Source organism: Hyperoodon ampullatus, assembly GCF_949752795.1.
Source record: "Hyperoodon ampullatus genome assembly, chromosome: 12".
In the NCBI taxonomy this organism is placed as follows: Eukaryota; Metazoa; Chordata; class Mammalia; order Artiodactyla; family Ziphiidae; genus Hyperoodon; species Hyperoodon ampullatus.
The window spans coordinates 53,022,261-53,047,435 of NC_136925.1; the positions used below are offsets into that span (position 1 = coordinate 53,022,261).

Here is a 25,175-nt window from a genome sequence, read left to right on the forward strand (position 1 = left end):
ATCACTTAGAGCCTAAATTGTGTTTTGTATCTATTAGTAAAATCCTTGTAATGTATATTTCAATATTATTCTTTGTGAGTCGACTTATAATGTCCTGATCCAAGATGTCATTCTTTGAGCATTTATTATGGTTTCTGCTGTCAATTCAGAAGCACTTAACATACAAGGTTAAAATTGCTTGAAAATATTATAGCTATTTTATAGCAGGAAATACCTTTGAGTATATCACATATGAAATCTGAGATATAAAATATCATGTTTGGGTACTTCATTTGAATAGGTTTTTGTCAATTTTTTGTACGCTGCAGGTGGAAAAGGGAAAATCAGAATATATCAACAAGCAGTAACAAGAACTTTTAGGTGCCAGTTTAACCTTCTAGGATAAACTGATCCCTCACTCAACATCTTCTCGCAAAAATTTAGTAAATAGAGCTTTTCATTATGTTCTTAACGCAATAAAACTCTTACTATATGAAATAGTACAAGCGTATTCCTGAATTGAGAAATTTGCATTGAGACAGCCTTGCCTGTGGTCAAATCCAGTCTTTTTCATTCATAACATTTGCCTTCTCATCCCTGCAACTCATGAAGCCAAAAAGTTTTACCACTCCATTTCTACAAGATTGATTTCAGTTTCCATTTAGAAATCTAATTTCTAACCTAAACAGTTCCTATAATTTATTAATGCAGCTCCAAATGAATGTTAATACAGAGAACAAGTTAGCATTGAGAAAATAAAAATGTTGAAGTTATGGTTGTAATGGTTCTCAGGTGATGCCTGGAGACAGACACATCACCAGCACTTGAAGGTTTTCTCCATAGCAATTATCAGCTAAGATTTTATGGTGTATTCGTGTGGTTATTTGCTTAAAGTCTCTCCCACTGGTCTCTAGGAGACCAGGTCCAGACTTGCTTACTGCTGATAACCTGTGTCAAGCACTTTGGTAGAGTATTCTCTCAAAATATATGTCTTGATGGAACTAATAAATGGGCCAATGCATAATAAATGTGGGTGCTGAGAGCACAGGAGAAGAAAAGACAGGAGAGATTGGGAAGGCTTCAGTAAAGGGCAAACACATTAAACTAAGCCTTGAAATGTTGAATTTGCTATGCTAGAAAAGGTGGGTCAGAGCACAGGCTTCAGACCAAATTTAAATTCTCAGCCTGCCATATGCTAGCTCTGTAACTCTGAGTACAGTTTCTGCATCTTTTACTGGTGGTAGTAATAATACCTGTCATAAGAGTGTAATAAGGATTAAACAAGTTCACACATATAAAGTGCTTAGCACCATATCTGATATATCCTAAGTGCTCAACACATGCTAGAAATTATTATGCTTATTATCAGGCGAAGGCAGCAGAATGAACAACCCTGGGTTATTAGGGAAGGGACTGAGGAGTCAAAAAGAATAGAGGTGGAATAAAAGATGGGGTGACTGATGGATGGTCAGAGTAAAGGGGGGTGAAACAGACTGTGTCTTGAGGAAGAGGAGCAGGTTTGGGGAGCAGAAAACGAATTCATTTGAAATGTGGGATAAAGTTAAGTTTGAAGACCCTTTGGGGCATCAAAGACATATCCAAGAAGCATGGATCTAATGCTAGGAGTGATCTGATGGAAAGCATTAATATTTGAGGAGGGGAGGAGGTCCCTGAATTCACAGAAATTAAAAATATATGTTTTGGGAGGTGGGAAAAGTTACAGTTTCTCATGGGAGAGAGGAGAGGATTACAGATACTTAAATGTACTTATTTTACTCCTAGGAGTTTTACTGAGGTAGGGGCAGTCCTGGGTTTCCTTCTTATTTCCAAGTGTAGACCAAGAAAGGATCCCACTTTTCATACTGATTTGGGGTAAGTTGAAGGACATGCATAAATCAACACAGGGAACGTGTTGGAGATAATCCTCTTTATGGTTTCCTTGAGGCAAAACTAATAATAATCCCCACTCTTCTCCCACAAATATTAAGCAGAACCTTGATAATTCACAAAACAGTGCTTTGACTCATCATAAGGTGAAAAAAGCCAATAAAATGTCCTGAGGAAACTCCCTCTATGTTCTTACCTTGTATATTATGCATTACTTTTTCTCTCTTGTAATCATACATTTTCTGGGTTGAAATCACAGTTTCTATTATAAAACTGCACAAATACATTATTTCCTCATGTGGAAAAGAACTTCTCTAAGGTCTTTAAGAATATAATCAAGTCAATGGGTTTGTTGTTCCTAATTGGTGAACTTTAAAATATGCTTAAGTGAAAGGCTGGAATTCTAGTAATACCCAGCTTACCCTCTTCCTTTGTCAGTTATTCAAACCTCGATGACCTGTCCTAAACTCCAGAAAGATACCTCCTTGGACAGCTTCTCCCGACTCCCTTACCATCTCAATCTCTATTTGGGTTCAACCAAGGGTTGGCATTGGCAGGAAATGGGAGGATGGAAAGGAGAATAGCTGATGCATTACTTCCTTACTCCCTTCCTAATTCAGTGCCAAAGCTCTGGCAGTAGCTATGTCCCTCCATGACTATGGCTTCCCCCTAGGTAGTCCCGCCCCCATGTTTCTAATTCTCACTAGGCTCCAGAAAATTCTTTCTTCTCTTGTCTCTTTGGCCCTAGGGATGGCAATGGTTTCCCACTATTTCTGCTTCTGGGGGCCTGCCTGTCCTTTGTTTATTCAAATCCCAGCTGTACCTCTTCAGTTGTACTTCCAATGAACAATTTTCATTTATATAGAAATAGATAAAAAATAAATGAATAAAATGTGCTTAAGCTTCCTTCTTGTAAACATGATTTGAGAAATTTTTTCCATCTATAAAAATGTTTAAAGCTTTCACATGAAAGTGTAGTTAGCATGCTGCTCTGCTCTTCTGTTTTCCCTCGACACCATCACTTTAGGTTGACAGTGTTTACAAATTGGGAGTCAGATTGTGCATCAGCCTGGCAAGATCAGTTTAGCTTACGACACACACTGAATTCTCTTGGCAGTAATGCATCATTGATGTCAGGAGCCGATAGAAAACAAGTGTAGTTTCTTAAATGATTGTTGCTAGCATAGATTTGTGAGGGAGATAAAGATAAAAGTCCTCTAGCCCAGTTTAAAGAAGCCATCTTGTGGGGGAGGGATAAATTAGGAGGCTGGGATTAACATATACACACTACTGTATATACAATAGATAATCAACAAGGACCTATTGTATAGCACAGAGAACTCCACTCAATACTCTGTAATAACCTAAGTGGGAAAAGAATCTGAAAAAGAATAGATATATGTATATGTATGACTAAATCACTTTGCTGTACACCTGAAACTAACACAACATTGTAAATCAACTATACTCCAATATAAAGTAAAAATTTTTTTAAAAATAAAGAAGCCATCTTAAACAAAGGGTGTGTTATATATGTTTCCACTAAACAAATGTATAGCGCTCATCTATGATGCAAGCCTACTAAGTTTTATTAGGATGCATTTCTCCCTCTAGTTACTAATGAGATGCTTTGCTAAAGTTGTTCTTTGTTTCCTGTCTTGATGCATAAGTTAGCCATAATATTTTATAGAGTCTTTACTTGTACTTGGAACTTCTAGCAACAAAAGCCAAATATTGGAATTCATTTGAAATTTTAGCCTTCATCTGACCTTAAAAAAGAAAAAACTACAATAATTGTAATAATAGAGGCTCATGGCTACCATAAATTGACCAGCCATGGGATTGAGAACTGTTTGTTTTTTTCACTTCATCACATCATCCCTTGTATCTTCAGCACAAGAGACAAGTGAAGAATCATTTCTCTTTGACGACCTGCTGAATCATGGGTAAAAGTAAGCCAAGCCTTGTGCCCATTATAAAATGATCTGGAAGATGTTAGGACTGTGCATTTCTCACCTACTTTACTCTGTATTTCTACTTTTCCATATTTGCCATCTCAGAACTGTAAGGGAACCCCATGCATTAGTCTAAATGCCTACCAGGTGACCATTCAGCCACTGAACACTTCCATTGTTAGGGAACTTGCTACTTGTAGAATCATTCCCTTCCATTTTGAAAGATTCATTGTTACCTTCAGGCTGAGATCTCCTTCTCCTGCTTCACCTATTGGCTACAGAGAATACTCCCATTTTCTCATGTACACTCTGTACTTAGCCCTCTTGCTTCTTTCCGTGGGTATCTCTGTGAGATGTTAGCCTTTTGTGTTGTGTTCAGAATAGGGTGTCCTTTTGAAAACAGGATGATGCCATCCTGCTCTGGCTAGTGAATTTGGGTTATGCAAATCAGAGCAGAATCTTCCAGTACACTTTATATTCATCTATGAAGAGGTGGAAGAAATAGACTCAGATATTCCTCTGGGCCTTGCTCTCTAGGTTTAGAGGAAGAGTCTATAAATGCTTAAAGATGATTCCTGGCGATACAAGCAAGATGGGCTAGTATGGAACAGTGATTCTCAAATTAGGGAGAGAGTAAGGACTCTTTTCAAAGCACAAAACCCCCATTCCCAAGTTCCGATATACTGCCCTAGAAAAGCATGCCTCTCCGTTGAAAATAAAAGCTAGTATTGAAGTGAATGTATTGTGCAATAAATAGTGTGTTGCATATGTCAAAGGAGCCTGGAAACCATAAGAGGGATGTCGGTAAGGTTATTTATATGAATAAACACTCTATCTCCATTTAGGTTATCTTGTCATGAGTTACTATGCATTCTCATCCTTATTTGGTCCCCAACCTTTAGGAAAGTTTCCCTTTCATTTTCCAGTTTAGTTTAAGCTATGCTGTGAGAAATTAAGGGAAGGCTCACTTGACCACGTTTGGATTCTGTTTAGGGAGCAGTGCCTCATGAAGCCCATGTGTTACTGTCACTACATTCAGGGAGAGGTTCCCAAGTAGGAGGTAAAATCTTAGGGAATAAAATCAAGGCAAGAAGTCAAGTCATCTTTCCCACTTGGGGAACCTTCCCCCACTGCCACTCTTGCTCTAGGATTTGATCTTATAAGGGAGCAGATCGTCCTTCCTTGAAAGTATTTGACGTCACGCATAAGAGACTTCTTTTCTCCTCTCTGTAATACCCAGCACTTCCTCACAATCTTCTTCTTTTCAAGAAAACCTCCTTAAGTTGTTACAAAACTTTTTATAACTACAAGATGTCATGATTATTTACATGTATATTGATCACTTTCTTTAGGACATACTAGGCAGACAGCCATAAGTTCTATATGGTTCATATAAGAAGTTTCTGGACCACAGTGTGTTTTGAAAGACACATCAGGAGTATAGGAACCTTAACGTAAGACTAATTGGACCCTGTTTTGGGGCACGTCTACAAGGCTCAGGGTTGACCCAGCTGAAGTGACACCTCTGTTCGGGCCCCACTGGAGCACTTACTATTTCCCCAATGCACCGTGTGCTCTCAGGCCTCGATGGTGGCTCAGGCTGGACTCTGCCTGAAGTGTTATCCTGTCACTCGTCCCAGTGACATCCCACTTATCTTCCAAGGCCGTATTCTCTCTGACTTCTACTCTTTCGCCTTCCCTGAGGCACATTTCTCATGGCACCCTCTTGTCCAAGTGTCTACTCTAGCAGTTGTTACATGGTTTTATAGCTCTTGGGGTTTATTATATCTGTCTGCCTTCAGTAATTTTTTTGAGGACGGTATTTTCATTCTTTTTGATGTGCCTAAAATCAGTACACTCAGTATCTGTTACTTGAAGGTGCTCAATAGATACCTGTTGAATGGGCAAATGAATTGATGAATGCTTCATTCTTGAGTATTTGTCTTAACCTGAATTTCTAATAAAGCAGATTCTTCTTGGTAAATCGAGTTAATTCATATTGGCAATGCTACGTTTATACATGGATGTTGTCTAATATTTTGAGTTTGATAAGTAATGATTTTGTGGTTTATTTAAAATTATTATGTATATAGGAGTGTATAGTATTTAGGCAAGAAAAGACTTATTTGGGGTGCTCTTTGGTTTTGAATTCTGTTTTTGTTTTGTGGGTTATTTCTTTATTGGCATGATGAACTGTCAAGAGAAAATACCATTTGCTTCGGGCAAGTGGGTTGGTTTAATTTGTCATCTTAGTGTCACTGTAGCCCAGAATTCTAGAAAAACGAAGGGAATTCAAAAGTAAAAGAAAATGTAATGTGAGGTTCTTTTATCGTTCATGGATTATAGAACAAGTTAGTCAAGATTCCCAACTCTGCTAACTTTATTTTTGAAACACTTGTAGCCTTGCCTCTTGTAGAAGAGTTTGCACATTAATCATGATGTTCAGTAAAATGTTACGTGGATAAAATATTTAGTAAACAGCATTTGGTAATCTAAGAAGCAGTGATACCATCTCAGCCACTGGTCATAAATTAGACATGTTGGGTTTTCTTGGAATTCATGTAATGTTAGCCAATATGCAGTACTTGCTCTGTGCAAAATAATTCATTTTACAAAGAACTTACTGAGTGCCTACCATGTGCCACAAGTTCTGTGTTACTTAACTCAGGAAACAGAGTGAATGAGAAGCAGCCTTTGCCCTCAGTGAACCTGTAGGCTGTTAGGGAGATTAGATAGCTATGTAATGTAGCTGTAATGTAAGTTCTGCAAGATACTGAATCTGGTTGGGAGAAATAGGGAAGACACCTTGGAGCAAGTAGCATTTCATCTGGTTAAGATTTCAATAGACAGATTGTGTTCATTGGACCTTCTCCAATTACAAGAAGCAGAGCTTTGCTGTCTTTCAAGCCCCCTCACTTAACACGTTTTACTATAATGTTGCACGGGAAGTAGTAGGAAGGGCAAGAAAGCAGTCTCAGCTGCCACCCAGGCGGGCCTCATGGAGAACCAGACACTAGCTCTGAGGGCATGAGAGCCCCTCTGTTGTGTTACTAGGAAGTGAAAATGACTGCTGTTCCCTTCTCCAGTGATCTGCATTGTGTTCACTTAGCTTTTCTCTGTCTTTGCCTCTGCAGCCAAGATAGAGTGCATGTGTATCCCTTTTTCATTCCTCAAGAGAGAAAATCTGTCTTGGCTAATCTCTGTTCAACAAGGAACATGCTCTGCCCAAAGCTCCTGCCAGCCATGTCGTAGGCTTCTTGCCCACAAGTAGATCCCTGCTTTTAGCCTGGGGACTCATCCCTGGTGTAATCAGTTGCGGCCAGTGCTATGGGGTCACATGATATAGAGCAATGCTCTCAGACTTTAACATGGGGACAAAAATGCAGGCTCTGGTTCAGTAGGTCGGCGGTGTGACGTGAATTCTTTGTCTCCAACGAGCTCCCAGGTGTTGCTGATGCTGCCGCTCCCCCAGCTACACTTTGAGTAGCCAGCGTAGAGTGTGGTGACCTCTGTGTGAACATGATGACTCAGGAGGCAGGCACTCTGTGTGGGAGGGCTGTGGCTGTGAGATGGCATTTCGTGTGGAGGAAGATGCAGTGTTCATGTCTACAATTTTGAATATGGTTACGGTTGGAATGAATAAGGCATCTTCAAACCAAAAAGTCAGTATTTAAACAATTCAGGTGCAGTCTTTGAATAACAAGGTGGTTGGGATTGGTGATTAGTCCTTGTTTTATTTTAATCCAGAGCAAGGCAGTAGTTATTTTAATGTTTTCAGTGAGACAGTAAGCAGGCGAGTCTGAATTTAAATTATTTACCTTCACTTGAGAGCTTGCTGCAAAACTCCTTTCATAGTTTGCAACCAAGTCTGTGTTGTCTGTGAGGATCGGCAGTGAAACTTAGTTGTTTATTATGTGAAGTTGGAAGCCAGAGTCCCTGGGAAGGACACCGAGTATTAGACTCCTTATCATTCTTAGGAGAACCTACATTTCTAATTGTCTTCATTAGAGATCCATAGGTATGATAGTTCAGCACTTGGTCACAGAGATCCTTGAACCATTGTAATGTCTGACATCCTTTGAGTTAATCCCAGTTTCAAAGCACCCATTACAGTCATTCTTCTACTATTCATTTCATAAGTATAATCTAAGACTGACTGATTAAAAACCAAAGAGGTTTGTTTTTTTTTTAATTTAACAATGCTAGAGTTCAGTAATTTAGAATTATGTATAATGTCTAATAGAAGAGAACTGAATTAAATATTCCAGCCCTTCTGACATAGTGGCAGAAGCAGGAGGAAAAGTGAATCTTTTCGACTTCCCCGTTTCATTCATTACATTCAAAAATTACATTCACTTAGGCCCCCATGTGATATTCACATGTATTCTTCATTGTTTTAAGTGATCTTTTTACATTGTTTTATTATTTGGAGTTTACGCACTTCGACTCATTCTTCTTACTTTAAAAATAACTTATTTTAACTTTAATGATCAGAAAAGGCAAAAATGGCTATTTTAAATGACTAAATAGTATCATCCTTTTAAAAAAAAAAACAAGGGGTCTCCTAATTTATGGGAGTAAAATCTTGAAAGGGATTTTCAAAATTCACCTTATGTTGATAGTCATATAGAATTCTGATTTACTGAATAGATTAACCACTTGACCTTTGACTTTTACACTTCGGTTTTCAGTCATCAAAGCAAGAATGCTGTTTAGTATGAGGAATTGTTTTGGCACAATGAAAAGAATGCTGGCCTTGAAGTCAGACAACTTTACTTGCTATGTTTCTTTGGGCAAGTTATTTAATCTCTGTGAGCATTAGTTTCCTCATCTGTAAATTTATGATGTTCATATTGACTTTACAGCATTATTTTGTTGATAAAGATAAATTATGCATGTTATGCAGCAGTATAAACATTACCATATAACAGCATCTTAATAAATAAACATGAAGATTTTTAGAATTTTATGACAAAATCCTATTTTGTTTTGATATAAAGTAAAAGAGAAAGTATTTTTGTTACTCATATTTGCATAGGAATAACATTATCTATTCTTGACATAGATGAATACTGCCGTGCTTTGAGGTATAAACATAAGAGCTGATTGTAGTTGCCACTCGGTTAATCTATAGATTGGAACCACCATTGTCAAAAAAGTGGTTTTCCAAAAAAGAAAGTAGTGATATTGTATACAGTTTACCAAAAGAAATGCTATCTGACTAATCTTCAAAGTGTAGTCAGTAAATTCAATCATGCTCAGTCAAGTAATTTGCAGGAGCACAGAGAATAGTCAGTTGTTTATAGTGAGATATTTTATTAATTCACTTTAATCAAACAGACCTGGGAAGGTCAAGTTATGCTCATTTGTTTTTAGAGAGTGAGGACCAGAAATATGGTGAGAGAATGGGATGCTGCACTGTTATTCAAAATACAGGAAGTCAGATAAAGTGTCTTTCATGTCAAGTTGAAGACAGATATTTTCAAAACACACACATGCATTTTCACATACACCTCCACATAGTGAACATACGAAGACATCTTCTGATGGTTTCCTAGGTACAGGCCACAGGACCACCATATGTATATATTTCTAATCAGATCCTTTATATTATTTTTATAATTAACCTCCCTTAGATTAATAGCAAACCATGGATATCCATTATCATAGCAAGTGCTGGTATAGTAGTTTATTTGCCAGTGCATTTTTCATTTGATGAAGCATCTGTGGAGCTTTGCTTTTATAAAAGTGAATGAAGCCATTGGTAAGAAGAGCGATGGAAATGCCTGGAAAACTGGTTCAAGGGACAGGCGAGTTCAAGGGCAGAAGCCTGAGTGTGGATTTGGGGCATTGTGAGCCTTCAGATTTTACTCTGTGCTTCAATCTAGGGGGGTTTCATAAGGCCAAATTGATTTCCAGAATATCCGAAGGGTTTAATTCTAGTGTGGCCTACAAACAGTCAGATCAGCCAGCCAGAGCGATTCTTCCCTCCTTTAATAACAGGACAGTCATACCTTATTCTAGTTTCAGTTTTGTATAGGGGGAGGTATTTTAAATTTGGACCGATTATAGCCTTTTAGCTAGTTTCCCTAAGCATCACCATTCTTATCTTTTTAGACAATTTAATATATCTACTAGTACTTAATATTACTTTTCCTTATGCAGATCCAGTGCCCCACTTGCCAATTCGTCTGGTGTTTTAAGTGCCACTCTCCTTGGCATGAAGGTGTTAACTGCAAGGAGTACAAAAAAGGAGACAAATTATTGCGTCACTGGGCCAGCGAAATTGAGCATGGGCAGAGGAACGCCCAGAAGTGTCCAAAGTGCAAGGTGAGACAGCCTTCGGGAGGGAAGGAAATAAACACGTGCATCTGGCTATCACTGAACAATACTATTTACAATATTGAAGTGAAGTCTCTGTATAACTTTCTTAATGCAGACGTGGAGAAAAAGAATATTTGCTGTTTCATTTTAGAAGAGTAATTACATTACGTAACTAAAATGAAGATTTTTATATATAAACAATGTATATTCTTACATTACATTTCAGAATTGAAGGAGGCTACGTATAAATATGGATCTCAAACTTCAAAATTCTAATTTTCCATTTAAAAATGGAGATGTGTGTACAGGAAAAAGCTCATATGAAAATGGTATAAAGTATTATTTCTAGTTTGCCAACATGTACTATAATCACTTCTCAGTTAGGTAGGCTCTGAATCCTTGTAATCCTTTGGGTTTTTTCCCCTCTGCCATTGCTTATCACTTTAGGATTACATTAAACTGGTCATTTCCCTTTTTGTAAATCTGGTGACATAGAAGCTAAGAGCTAAAATCAGGACTTTATGAATCCCATTTTTCAATTTTCTCTTGATGATCATGCAAGTAATCAAGAGTTAGCAGGCATTTGAGCAGAGACCTAGATGTTGAAAGTCAACCATGCAGACAGCCAGGGAACGATCTCCTATAGACAAATCAGCACGTAAATCCAGCCAGAAAACTTTGGATTTGACTCTTACAGGATAGGGATCTGTTGAAGTTTGTAGTTTTTTTTTTTTTTTTAAAGCTCACTTTAGAAAATGATATGTATGTAAATGCATATGTACACTCCACCATGTGTGGTTTCCATTTTGTGCCAAATTTATTTTTGATAATCATGTCTAAACCAGGCCTAATTTTCTTTCAAGAATAATTTTGCAATTCCTTCCAGGAGACTTAGCACCAAGATAAATGAAATTTGAATTATCAGGAAAAATTTTTAAATTAATCATGTGAATGCAACTTGAAGTAGTAGAAGTATATTCTGAAGCCTATAAATGAGAATAAATATAATGCACAGATTCACTACACCAAATTCACATACTAGTTTATATGTATAGTAAGTAAAGCATTGCCTGAAATAACGTGTTATGTTCTTAGCAATTGGAACATGTTATGTTCTTAGCAATTAGAAGAAATTTTTGAAATATTTTGGATGGACTGGCTCTCTTAAAGGTGACATCTACAGATGTTTGAGTTAAAGCTTTCTTTGTTTTCCGTGTAGAAGGCAAATTTATCTACAATTATCCCTTTGATTTTTTTTTAACATCTTTATTGGAGTATAATAGCTTTACAGTGGTGTGTTAGTAAAGCTGCTTCAGATCACTGCATCAATTGCTCAGTAGATTTTTATTTTTTACCCATTGAAGGACAATGGGAAGATGAAGCCTTTCCCCCTTTCTGTTGCCTTTCCAATTTACTCAGAGGTACTGCTCAGTTTCAAACTAAATAAAGGCCAGTAGGAATTCAGGAGCACTGTTTAAGTCATTCTGCATGACACTTTGTTCATAAGTATACTTTATATCTCTCTGGAAAGCTGTGAAACAATTACCAGTTGGCCTGGCTCTAAGAATGAGGGCTAAATGAGGACTACTGCAGCATTATATGTTAGGGATTTCCTGAATGAGTTGAGGTAATACATAAAAACATACATTTGTTACTGTAATCCCTCAATCTAACATTAAATGGACTCGATGTATTGAACGAAAAAGCACCCAGCTGTAAGGAATTTACTGAATGCACTAACAGCTCCCACAGGTTTTACAAATATAGATAAACAGCCAAGAGGACGCATACATGCTGGTTCTCTTTTGAAATAATAGCTAAAAAGTTGCGGTTTGAAAATGAACTACCTTTTAAATAGCTGAAGGGAAAGGAGCCAAAGAACCCTGGAATGAGTTTACATGACTACCTTGTAGTGGAGAATCTACTTGCTGGTGAGATCCAGGTTCCATAAAATTTATGTCAGTTTAAGTCATATTTTATGACTCGTTTTGAATACAAATAGTTTCAGGGCTTTTATAAGCATATGACTTTAAAGTTTTGCATTTTCCTAATTGTGATTTTTTGTCATTGTTGTTGGACCATAAAATTATATTTTTGCCCATGAAGCCTCTCTAATACTAGAAATCCACAAGGAGATATTATTCAGTGTATTAATATTTTATATTCCAAGGCTTTATTTTTATAAATAATCTTTTAAAATTTATAAATATGAAAAAGGAAGATGCTAGGAGTTTATGAAAAAATTTCACACAGTGCTTCCAGGTGAACAAAACAATTATCATATATTTTCATATGAATATGTTTTCAATAATGATCAAATATGTTTAAAATTTTGTTGTGACCAAAGTATATTTATGTACCCTGCACAGGTATATTTGCTTAGATTGATTCATAATTTTAATAATTATTTTGATTATTATTTTTTTTTTTTGCGGTACGTGGGCCTCTCACTGTTGTGGCCTCTCCCGTTGTGGAGCACAGGCTCCGGACACGCAGGCTCAGCGGCCATGGCTCACGGGCCCAGCCGCTCCGCGGCATGTGGGATCTTCCTGGACCGGGGCATGAACCCGTGTCCCCTGCATCGACAGGCAGACCCTCAACAACTGCGCCACCAGGGAAGCCCTATTTTGATTTTTAAATGATTGTTTTGTTCATATAGGTCATATAACATATGATAGAAATTTGGAAAAGAGAGGGAAAGAATTCACCAGAATCCTGCCACTCCAATATACTCACTGTTAACATATTGGTGTCTCCTCGGTCTCTCCCCTATTTAAGTAGCTTTAAAAAAAAAGAATCGTAGTATGGGGATAATTTGATATGCTTTGTTTTTCCATTTAACATGTCAAACTTTTCTTATGTTACTAAGTAGTTTTCGTAACATTTATTAACTAAGTAATATTTGCTTAAATATCCTTCTGCTATTAGTTACCAAAGCTGGCTTTGTTTGGGTTCGGGTTTTTTTAAAAAATATCTATATATTATAAATAATATATTGATATTCATCTTGAATTTGTATTTTTCCATATTTTTGACCCTTAAAAGCATATATTCCTAAAGACAGAATTACTAGGTTAAAGGATATCAGTGTTTTCAGTATTTGGTACATAGTGCCAATTTGCTTTCTAAAAAGACTGAAACAATTTATAATTCCACCAGAAAAATCTGAGAACCTATTTCTGTATGATCATTTCTTATTAGCATTTTCAAGTATTTTTAAATGCATATTTAATACTTTAAAAATATTTTGTTCTTATATTTTGAATTGTCTTGTTTGCTTTTAGATTGAGTACAAATTCATGTGTTTTTGAGTTTGAAGTGCCCCTTTTTGAATTATCTGTTCATATCCTTTGCCCACTTGTTTGGGTCAGGTTGGGGATACTTTTTATTATCAAATTATATGAGCTCTCTATTTTCTATTTGAAAATATTAATTCCTTTTCTGACATATTTTCTCCTATCTTTTTTTTTTTTTTTTTTTGCGGTACGTGGACCTCTCACTGTTGTGGCCTCTCCCGTTGCGGAGCACAGGCTCCGGACACGCAGGCTCAGCGGCCATGGCTCACGGGCCCAGCCGCTCCGCGGCATGTGGGATCTTCCCGGACCGGGGCACAAACCCGTGTCCCCTGCATCAGCAGGCGGACTCTCAACCACTGCGCCACCAGGGAAGCCCTCTCCTATCTTTATTACTTTCTTTTATATCAGTGATAATTTTTTTTAAACTTAATTGGTTTATGTGTGTGCATTTTTTTAATTTTTAAAAATCTGTGTTTGACCAAATATATCATTCTTTTTATTTTTGGAAAGAAAGAACCCACACACATAAACACACACATATATATGATATGTGCATATATTTATATTTATATATCTTTTATAATTATTTTACTCCTAAGCCTAAAAATTTATCTATCATCCAGAAGCTTGATAAATGGTCTGTTTTCTTTCTTTTTAGTATTTAATTTCTAAATATTTTAACTCTTTGATCTACCCATTACTTATTTTGATGTTTATTATGCATTGAATACATACACTAATTTTTTCCAAATTAATAGCATCTAATCTAAATGTGTCCCCCTACCCATCGATTTGTAATTTTTCTCTAAACATATATTAAATTAAGATGTTATATGTTGATGTTATATTAAATATATATAAGAGCTCTTTTCTGAGCTCCCTAATCTTGTAGCTGCTAATTTTTAATAAAAAATTCTGTGCTTGTACTGGTGAGTGTTAAATGATTGTGCTTTTGTAAAATGTTCCCATCCATACAAAGTTTGATAATCAATTCATTATTTCAATTAGTATTCTAAATAAACCAACTTTTCTTTCATTAGCTTATAATTATTATTTATCCTGTAATGAGTTTTTATCTTTATCTCAAGTGGAAAGATCAGTTTAATATATGGTATAGTATTATGAAGAGATTTGACTTATGCTGAGAAATCAAAATTATTATTTATAATTGAATTTTGGCACATAATCAGAATGAGTATTAAAACATTTTTTCTCCCATATACAATCAAGATACTTATTCATAAGTGTTTTTCTTTAATACTAGGGTAAAAATATACAAGCATTTATGGAAGTCATTTATTTATAGGACATTTTTATGAAAAATTAATAGTAGCATAGTAAGATCAACTTTTCTTAGCCATTTTTTTTGTCTCATCATTGCTTCCTTAATTCATAGTATTCTTCAGTCACTTGTGAGACACCAATTTTTATCTTAAAAATGTGTCTTCTATTTTGTATAAATTCTTAACGTACCAGATATATATGCTAATTTTAAAATGTCTCTCTGGAAAATAGTTACCACAAAACTAAATCTAGTTCATGATAATTTTAAATTAAATTTAAAGCAAATAGCAGGTTTAAATTTTGTTGGAGGTATTAGAATATTTGTTCAGTTTTATGCAAAAATTCATTTGAGACTTGTGTCTTATTACACAGATTAGATACTAAACTCTGAGTTAATAAGAAAAAAAAATTGTTGAGTCAAAGAAAATGAAAAGTGAGATGCACACCTAAAAATTAACAGACATGAGATTATACAATACAAAGCAAATAAATAAGCAGTTGTAAGCAATTTCACTTGTATACTTTAGATTTAAATTGTTCATGAAAAATTTTGGAAATAATATTAAGTGCAAATTTTTTTAATATATATTATCATTTGAGAGCCTGAAATACTTAAACTATTCCAAAAGTATACACTGATAGTTCTTTAAATGGTACAGTAATACCCCACTAACTAAATTAAAAGCAAAAAACAAAGAAATTATTTTATCATTTCCTTTTTTCCAGAAAATGGCGACCACCTATAATTTTGTTGTTCAACACATACTTTATAAAAAAAATTTTTTTTTTTTTTGGCAGCACTGTGTGGCTTGCAGGATCTCAGTTCCCCAATCAGGAATTGAACCTTGGCCACAGCAGTGAAAGCCCAGAATCCTAACCAGTAGGCCACCAGGGAACTCCCCGAAAGTCTTTTTATTATTTATTTTAGTTTATTAATAAATGTGTGTTAGGTCATAGCAAACCCCAGCTGGATGATTCTAAAGGCCTGAACAATTTTAGATTTTAGAAGAATTAGAAATCTCTAATATTATTGTCTAATATTATAATAAGCATCATTAAAGATAAAAACAATCATTCAGGAATGTGAACCTTCAGGAATGTGAATGAGAACTCTGTAAAAATGGTTAATGATCCAATCTTCTGATTGTTCCTCAAAAGGTTTAATACTAGTCAATTAGTGTTAGTTAACCAGGTTTTATCTTTTAGCTATATCATGTTTTTCTATTTAAAATGTTTTTTAAAATGGGGTTTTAACATTCAAAACTCGACAAAGGCCAGATTTCTGCCCTCTGAGTATATTTTTTTAACATACGTACTTTCAAAAGAGAGATGGACACACCTTCAGGCCCTTTTACCCAATAATTTGAGGCTAGCCAGTTTAAAGCCAGCAGGAAGTTAAAGTTAAGAAACAATTTTATAAAAAAGGCAGTATATAAAGAAAGTTTTATCTCTTCAAAAATATTTCTGAAAGAAATATTGTAATATGTTAACATTATTAAATATCAGTGGTAAATCCATAGATGTCTGTTACACTATCATCTTTAAATTTTAAATGTTGGAAATACTTCATGAGTAAAAATAAATAAAACCTAACAAGAGAACAGAAGGACTCTAACATCACAGCTTTCTGGAGCTGCTTACACATCTCTATTTGCCTTTGCAACCTCTAAGGATTTGACTATTACATTTTCTTTTTCCTTCCTCAGGTAAAAGTTAAATGTTTCTAAGAATACTGGGCTTACTAAAGCAAAGTTGGGGTTAATATTTCTCAAAATGGTTAGCTTTTCATAACTTGGAAAATTAAAGGGGAATTTCTCAAACATCCCTACCCCAAACTACCTTCTTCCTTAATGTCAGATAAGAGAAATACTTATGTAAACATTTATATAATGTGGTACAAATATAGTCATAGCCAACTAGATGACATGCAGCTGACCACTTTAATTTTTCTCTTATATAAATAATAACATATCTCTAGTTAGGACATTTTACAAAACATTGAATAGGGATAATTAATTAGGAAGTTATACATTTTCATAGGCTAATATATAAGTAATGTGATTTATGAATTAAGGGTAATTAAGTCATTTATTTTATTCCAAGGTTAACATATATCCTACTTTTAGGAGGCAGGACACTTTTTTTTTTTTTTTTTAAGAAATGCCAAGATATGAACAGGGAGTGCTGAGTTCTAATATGCCAGCTTTATTTTATTCATAAAAATGCCTTTGTACAACGCTCTGTCTTTCTTCGTAGTGTTAGCACAGTAATAATAATGGCAATACTATCTACATGTACTGATATTTACTACATATTACTCTCCATTGCAGTTTTACACGCATATTATCTCATCAAATCCTCAGATGTGATACTAAGATGCTAAGTTCCAATGTGCCATCCAAATCTTAACTATTAAATGCCTTTTGATAAAACTTTAAGGTGTTTCACAGTAATAATAAAATGATAGGTTCAATAGTATGTGAGTTACATTTGTTGTCTCATTTAAATCTCAAAAGAAAGTTGTGAGAAAGGGGTAATTACCACCACTTCAAGATGTAGAAACAGTTTCAGAGAGATTAAGTAACTGAACCAAAAGGCACGCAGGGGAAAGTACATTATATTCATCCATAATTTATTGAGAATTTGGAATTAAAGGAATTTGCTTGTCAAGATATTTCCTTTCAGACATTTTATTCTGTTAAATCCTGTAATAGGATGCTTTTGGCAAAAATGTATTGATTCAGAGAAAAGATTAATTTGCTCCTGTTCACATCAAATTAGCACAAACCCTGTCTGTGGACTCTTATATCTAAGCTATAGCTATAGAGCCTATGGTTACTGAGGAAAGAACTTAGGGTATTAATGTTGGATTTTATAGATAATCCTGCAATTCTCTAGCACTTCACACGTCGCTGCAAAAGTATGTTCAGCAGTTGGTGACTGCTTTTAAATAGTGCCCATTGTAGAAAATAAAATAGCTTCTCCTTGACCACTAATTACCCACTTTAACTCTCCAGATTGTTTGAAATCACTAAATTTGAAGCAGTGTTTATCACTGCTACTGTTTTCTTGAAGTGCCAAAGCCTAGACCTTAGTTGTGAGAAGAGCTTGATTGTTTGGTGACAAATATTTTATAGGATATAAACTGTATTTCATCCAATGCCCCATTTTTATGACTAATAACTTCAATATTTGTTTACTGTCTGAGATTAAATGTATAATGTGAGTACATATAACATTTCATTAAAAATCAATATATTGTCCTCGTAATATAGAATAAAAATATGTGCAAATATAATGAAATAATATGTATTTCAACATGTAAATGTTCAGGTACTATGACATTAAAAGACAAAAACTAGCAGTCAGATTTTTGAACCCATTTAAAATGCATAAATTTGGATTTAAGAAACCATGAAGTGAAGCTTAGATATTATCGATAGCTATCCTTTTTATCTGACATTTTAAAATGAGGACAAAATTAGTGTATATGTATATATATGTGTGTATATATATGTATGCTTATATATGTATGCATATGTACATATGAATTTATACAATTTTATTGCTAGAAAATTCAAGATACATTAAAATCATACATACCTCTTTGGGGCTTATATATAAAATGAAGTTAGATTCTAAATACAATCACTCTTTCTCAGTTTACACCGTAGTTATACAGTAACTAAAAAATTATCTAGTAAAACCATACAAACATTATTTTGCATTTATATATAAAATGAAGTTAGGTAACATGTTCAGATATTTATAAACAGATTTTCACCTATATGAACATCTAGTGTGTCAGAAAATTGTATGGGTGGAACCTAATTCTCTTCTGTGTGGGATGTCCCAAACATTGAAGAACAGCCCGAAATGCCAGCATCAGCCACCTTTGTGACAACTGAACATTCCCCTACCAAAGAAATTCTGAAGTATCTCCAGGGGCCTGAGAGCCCCTGTGGAGAGCCTCTGTTAGAGATGAGGGCTTCTGAGAGGAATGAAGTCCAATGAGCTGTGTAGACAGGGAATAATTGAGTAAAAATCTGCCCATTTTCCATTTGGATACCTATGGGTCCAGTTTTGCTAAAGGATCTAAAGCTTTCTAAGATGGTTCATTTATTTTTCTTTTCATTTGATTTCATGATTTAAGAATTGCTTTTTCTTTCTGCAGCAAATTCAACTTAGAATTCCAAACAGGATACAAGTTTTGCTGGTAGCAGCGATCAGTAGGCAGATCAACAAAGTTTGGAGAACTATGAGAAAAGGTCTATATCCAAATTCCTAAGCAATGTCTTCACTTGCCTTAGTGAGCTTCTCCAGCACAGTGCACTCTCCTGTCCCCAAGATGGGCTTTCTCATAGTTTCTCCATCTCAGTAAACGGCAACTGCAACCTTCTAGCTGCTCAAGTCAAGAATTTGACCTCTTTCTCTCACGCCCACACATACTGTCAGTCATTAACTTTTATAGATTGTACCATCAAACTATATGTGGAATTTGACAACATCTCAGCACCCTTGCTGTCACTAATCTGGTACAGGACATCATCATCTTTCTCCCTCTAAGATTTTTGCAATAGCCTCCTGACTGGATTCTTACTCTTCACACTGTTCCTAACCCAGCAGCCCAGCAGCCAGAACGAGACTACTAAACATAAGGCAGATTACGTACCCCTCTGCTCAAAATCCTCCATGGCTCCCATCTCACACAAAGCAAAAGCTAGTCCTTACAGTGACCATGTGCCCCATCACACTCTGCTCACGCCCACACCCCATTATTCCTCTGACCTCATCTTCTACTTCCTTCACCCTCCTCCAGCCACACTGCCCTCCTGGCTGTGCTTCAAAAACATGAGGCATGTTTCCTTCTCAGGGCGTCCATGCCTGCTCTTCCCTTTGAAGTATTCTTTCCCCAGATATCTACACACCCAGCTCTCTCCCTTCATGTCTTTGAGCAAAATTCAGCTTCTCAGTAATCACTTTCCCCTACCTCAATAGGTAATATGCTCCTTATAGGCTTTATTTTTTTCCATAGCTCCATATTGCTTATCACTATTTAAAATAGTGGATATATTTTGCATCATGAGAGCAGGGATATTGATCTGTTTTGATTCTTGAGGTACCTTGTGCATTTAGAGCAGTTCTGGGGTTTGTTTAGCACTAAATAGAAAATGGTTGAATGAATGAATGTCATTTTTCTTTCCTCCTTATATGTACTTTTAGTGAGAATCCATTATGTGCTCTGTACAACATGGTCCTTTTTCTCTTGAAACCCACAGAAGGGGAGACGCAGTGGTCACGGAAGATGATAAAACACTGTTGCACTTCAGCAGGGCTTTATGTAGAGTATTATAAGGGAGTTCATGGTAAAGGGGACATCTCCGTTCATCTCGGGGAAAGCAGGGAGAGCTAGGTTGTTGAGGATTATTGGGTGGATTTTGGCATGATGAAAGGTATCCAGGAGTGGGAGTATTACACTTAAAGGACAGGGCACAGAGCCAGGAAATGAGTGCTGTGTAGCAGAGCCACAAACGCTTTGTGGTTCCCTTAGAGTAGGGTTCACAGAAGGAAGTGGTGAAAGGTGGGGCTGTAGAAACAAACAGAAGCCTGGGCTTCGCATGCAATGTTAAGAAACTTGGATTTCGGGCTTCCCTGGTGGCGCAGTGGTTGAGAGTCCGCCTGCCGATGCAGGGGACACGGGTTCGTGCCCCGGTCCGGGAAGATCCCACATGCCACGGAGCGGCTGGGCCCGTGAGCCATGGCCGCTGAGCCTGCGCGTCCGGAGCCTGTGCTCCGCAACGGGAGAGGCCACAACAGTGAGAGGCCTGCGTACCGCAAAAAAAAAAAAAAAAAAAAAAAAAAAAAAGAAACTTGGATTTCATCCTCCAGACTGAAAAGTTATAAACAAGGGAATGGTGGTAACCAATTGATATTTTAGGTTGGTTGCTGTTGATTATATGAAGGTAGTTGTAGACATCTAGAAGGAAATGATGATTGTATTTGCTAAGGTAATGGTCAAAGGCTGGAGAAGAGGAGAAGTATTTGATAAATATCTTGTGGCTAAAACTGTCTGATTTTGTTCAATGGCTGGAGGTGAGAAGTGAGAAGAGGATAACAACAGGATATTTAGCTTGAGTATCTAAATGGATGGTGATACCATAAACTGTGATAAAATCATGGAGATGGGCTTAGTTTTCTTGTTGTTGGGCTAGGGAGCCTTGGAATGGTTATGAGTTTGGTTTTGCTTATTTGACTTTGAAATGGCTGTACGGCATACAGGTGCATATGACCCCCAACCAGTTGCTACATGACCCTGCAGCTCAGGAGCCAGGTCTGCAGTGGAAATTAGGAAATGAGATCCAGTGGAGGGAAGTTGAAGCCATTTGAGTGTGGAAGAGATCACCCAAAGAGTATGTGCAAAGTGGTGATTCATGGATGGGATTAAGAGACAAGTGAAGAAACAAAATTGAGTTATTTGTAGTGAGGTGGACGGACCTAGAGTCTGTCATAGAGAGTGAAGTAAGTCAGAGAAAAACAAATACCGTATGCTAACACGTATATATGGAATTTAAAAAAATGGTTCTGAAGAACCTAGGGGCAGGACAAGAATAAGAATGCAGATGTAGAGAATGGACTTGAGGACATGGGGAGGGGGAAGGGTAAGCTGGGATGAAGTCAGAGAGTGGCATGGACATATATACACTACCAAATGTAAAATAGGTAGCTAGTGGGAAGCAGCCCCATAGCACAGGGAGACCAGCTCAGTGCTTTGTGACCACCTAGAGGGGTGGGATAGGGAGGGTTGGAGGGAGATGCAAGAGGGAGGAGATATAGGGATATATGTATATGTATAACTGATTCACTTTGTTATAAAGCAGAAACTAACACACCATTGTAAAGCAATTATACTCTAATAAAAATGTTAAAAAAAAAAAAGAGGGCTTCCCTGGTGGCGCAGTGGTTGAGAGTCCGCCTGCCGATGCAGGGGACACGGGTTCGTGCCCCAGTCCGGGGAAATCCCACATGCCGCGGGGCGACTGGGCCCGTGAGCCATGGCCGCTGAGCCTGCGCGTCCGGAGCCTGTGCTCCGCAACGGGAGAGGCCACAACAGTGAGAGGCCCGCGTACGGCAAAAAGAAAAAAAAAAAAAAAAAGAGAGATAAGTGAAGAAATAGGAACCTAAGAGAGGTAAGAGGAGCCCCTGGTAAAAAGGAGTCACTGAAGCAAGAGTATATCGAAGGTCAGAGGGAAGTAGTGGTCAACTGATTAAATGACACTGAGAGATACAATAAGATAAGAATTAAAAACACGTTCATTGGATTTGGCAATTAGAGGCTCATGGATAATACTCATTTGTTCTTTTAATATTTATTGAGAACATGCTATGTGACAGGATCAGTGCAACTCCCTTTAATAAAATAACAAACAAGATGTACATGATCTGGGCCCTTTCAGATCTATCGACTGGGAGAGGGTTTGAGCAGAGACATATAATTAAAGAGTTTTAAAATAGAGAGTGAGAAATACTCACTCAAGCTAGTACAGCTTGCTTCTCATTTCATGGATACAGTGCCTTGAATATGCTGTGCTGGGAATGGTCTCCCTACCTCCAAGTCTTCTTAACTGGTGAACTTAACTTGTTCTTCATTTCTCAGATCAACTGACACTTCCTTAGAGGAGCCTCTTCTGACCCTTAGACCAGATCAAGCTTCTTAAGTATTCTCTTCATACCTTATCCTTTTCCTTCATAGCTTATGAGTGTCTATTTATTTGCAGAATTGATTATGTCTATCTACAGCTTAGACTAAAATCTCCTTAATGGCAGTAGCCATGTCAGATTTTATCAATGGACAAATAAATATTTATTGAGTGAATGAATGAATGTTTCCTGGAGAAAGACAGTTGATCTGGATGTTTCATTAACATGGGGCTGTCGGGATATAGCTCAGCGGTAGAATATTTGACTGCAGTAACATGGGGTTGCTGTCAACTGAGGAAGAATTGAGAGGTGAGTAAGAAAAGCAGTGAAAATATTCTTTTAAGAAGCTTGGTTAAAATGGAAGGGTGGGAGTAATCATTGGCTAGAAGGTCAGGTGGAATTAAAGGAAGGATTTATTAGGATGGGGAGACACCTGAGCTATTAGCTGGCTAAGCGGTGCAGTCACAGAGGGGAAAGGGTAAAGATGAACGGGAAGGAGGGGAAAACTGACATCTGGAGATTTCTGAGAACATGGGGTGTGGGGCTAAGGGAAGTACGGTGAAGAAGAAGGAAGAAAACTAGGGGCTAATTTGTAGTACAGTCTACCGTGAGGAATGAGAATCGGACAGTACTCTACACTCTTCTTCAAAGAATTTGTCATCATAAATCAATCATAAGGCTGAAATATGTATGAAATTTCCTATAACTAAGAAAACCAGGACATTGGAGGACAATTAGACTATTGGCTTTAAAAAGCTAACATAGCAGGAGACACCAAATGATTTTGAAATCATCTTATATATTTTTTGCAATATAGTTTACCATAATAGAGGCCACCATGTTTGACATGACAGACGAGGATTCATTCTGCTTATCTATCCCTTCCCTTTCTTCTCCTTCTAATTTTTGATAATTATTATTTTAGTTCTTCTTTTGATTATCTTTTACCTTTAAATAATATACTGTAACCTTGGTTCAATAGTCTAACAATTTTAGGTGATATATGAGGATCTAGCCCTCCTACAACTCTTTCCACTTCTCTATTTCCCATTTTCTGTAAGCTGTAACTTTGTTTTTATATTGTCAAATTTAATAACATCCATACTCTATTCTAATATAATGTTTAATACTTCTGTTATTTCTAAAGGATAATTCTAACATGGGAAAACCAATTGGGTGTTTACATAATCAAGAACATATAATTATGGAGCAAAGATTACATTTCCTTTTCCATGAGATCACAACTTCTAGGAAAAATGCCTTTTGCATCTTTGCTCACTGTCAATTACTTAATCATGCTGTAGTTTGTTACGCCTCATATTTGGAACTTACACACCTTTCATTTTGTTTTGTTTTTCCTGAAAGTCCTTACTGTTTCTCTTTCTTCCTTATTGGGAATAGAAATACAACTTTATTTATCATGTTATTTAATATTAAGCTCCTCAGGAATTTTATTGCTTGATGTATATTCCATTGTTATTTTTTGAAGATGTTCTTGAAACCAGCTGACTTCCTGTTCTAAATTGGACTGATTGCTTTTCAGCTCTTTCGCTGAGATTTCTTACAACTTTTTTGGTATGTGGTAACACTGTCTTTTCTTGACTTGCGCATTCACTTAATGAAGTGCTTCCTTAAGTCATGGCACCAAAAAAGGAACAGAGGAGTCTTAGCATCTCTGGAATTGTTTCATTTTTACCCCCATATATTAATTATTTTGTAATTGGACAACAATTCTAGGTTCATATTTTTAATGAGGTCTTTGAAGGCTTTGTGTAGATGTTTGCTTTTTAAAAATCCCCGTGTTGAAGAACCTAGGGGCAAGACAGGAATAAAGACGAAGACGTAGAGAATCCGACTTGAGGACACGGGGAGGGGGAAGGGTAAGCTGGGACGAAGTGAGAGAGTGGCATGGACATATATACACTACCAAATGTAAAATAGATAGCTAGTGGGAAGCAGCCACATAGCACAGGGAGATCAGCTCGGTGCTTTGTGATCACCTAGAGGGGTGGGATAGGGAGGGTGAGAGGGAGACGCAAGAGGGAGGGATATGGGGATATATGTGTACATATAGATGATTCACTTTATTATACAGCAGAAACTAACACACATTGTAAAGCAATTATACTGCAATAAAGATGTTAAAAAAAAATCCCTGTGTTATGGAGGATTGGTATAGTGAGATAAGTAAGGAACTGAGAGTTACTCATGGGATTTTTTAAAACTTTCCTCATAATTATTGCTTCTAATTAATTCCCCCATATCAAAGCCATTGAGGCAAATACATATATTAAAATAATTTTATACATAGAGTAAATTATTTCTTGGGAACAATAATACATAACAGTTAATTTAGTTATCATTTCCTGCTTAAAGAATAAAATAAGCCTTCAATTCTTGGTGAAAGTGGAGATAAATACTTGTGGGCAGCTGTGTACTGATTTAGTTATAAAATAGGTTGGATATTTAGCAGTTCATTTATTGTTATTCTTCCACCTTATAATTAAGTAGAATCTGTATGAAAATAAAAAGCTGAATTCTAGTTCTATTTTTTAAGATAATTTGTGGGCATTTTATTAAACTAAATGTAAACAGCTTGAAGAGGGCAGGTACATATATTGATTACACTCTTATTACAGGTGTTGATATGTACTAAAAAGAATGTCATAGGCTCAAAAATGATCCGTGCTGTCATTTCTGTCTATGTGAACTTAATATCAAACTCATATTAAAGAAATATCTGGCATATCCT

General features: G+C 36.4%; 1 protein-coding gene across 1 annotated transcript in view; it reads left to right on the forward strand.

Annotated features, from left to right (window-relative positions):
• The window catches only part of RNF217 (ring finger protein 217), a gene marked incomplete at both ends in the record, with an annotated part of 120,984 nt that overhangs the window by 85,419 nt on the left and 10,390 nt on the right, over positions 1–25,175 (forward strand). The window contains one exon of the mRNA XM_079716565.1: positions 9,987–10,151. Within this exon, the coding sequence (XP_079572691.1) occupies positions 9,987–10,151 (165 nt within the window). The remainder of the gene's footprint in view (positions 1–9,986; positions 10,152–25,175) is intronic.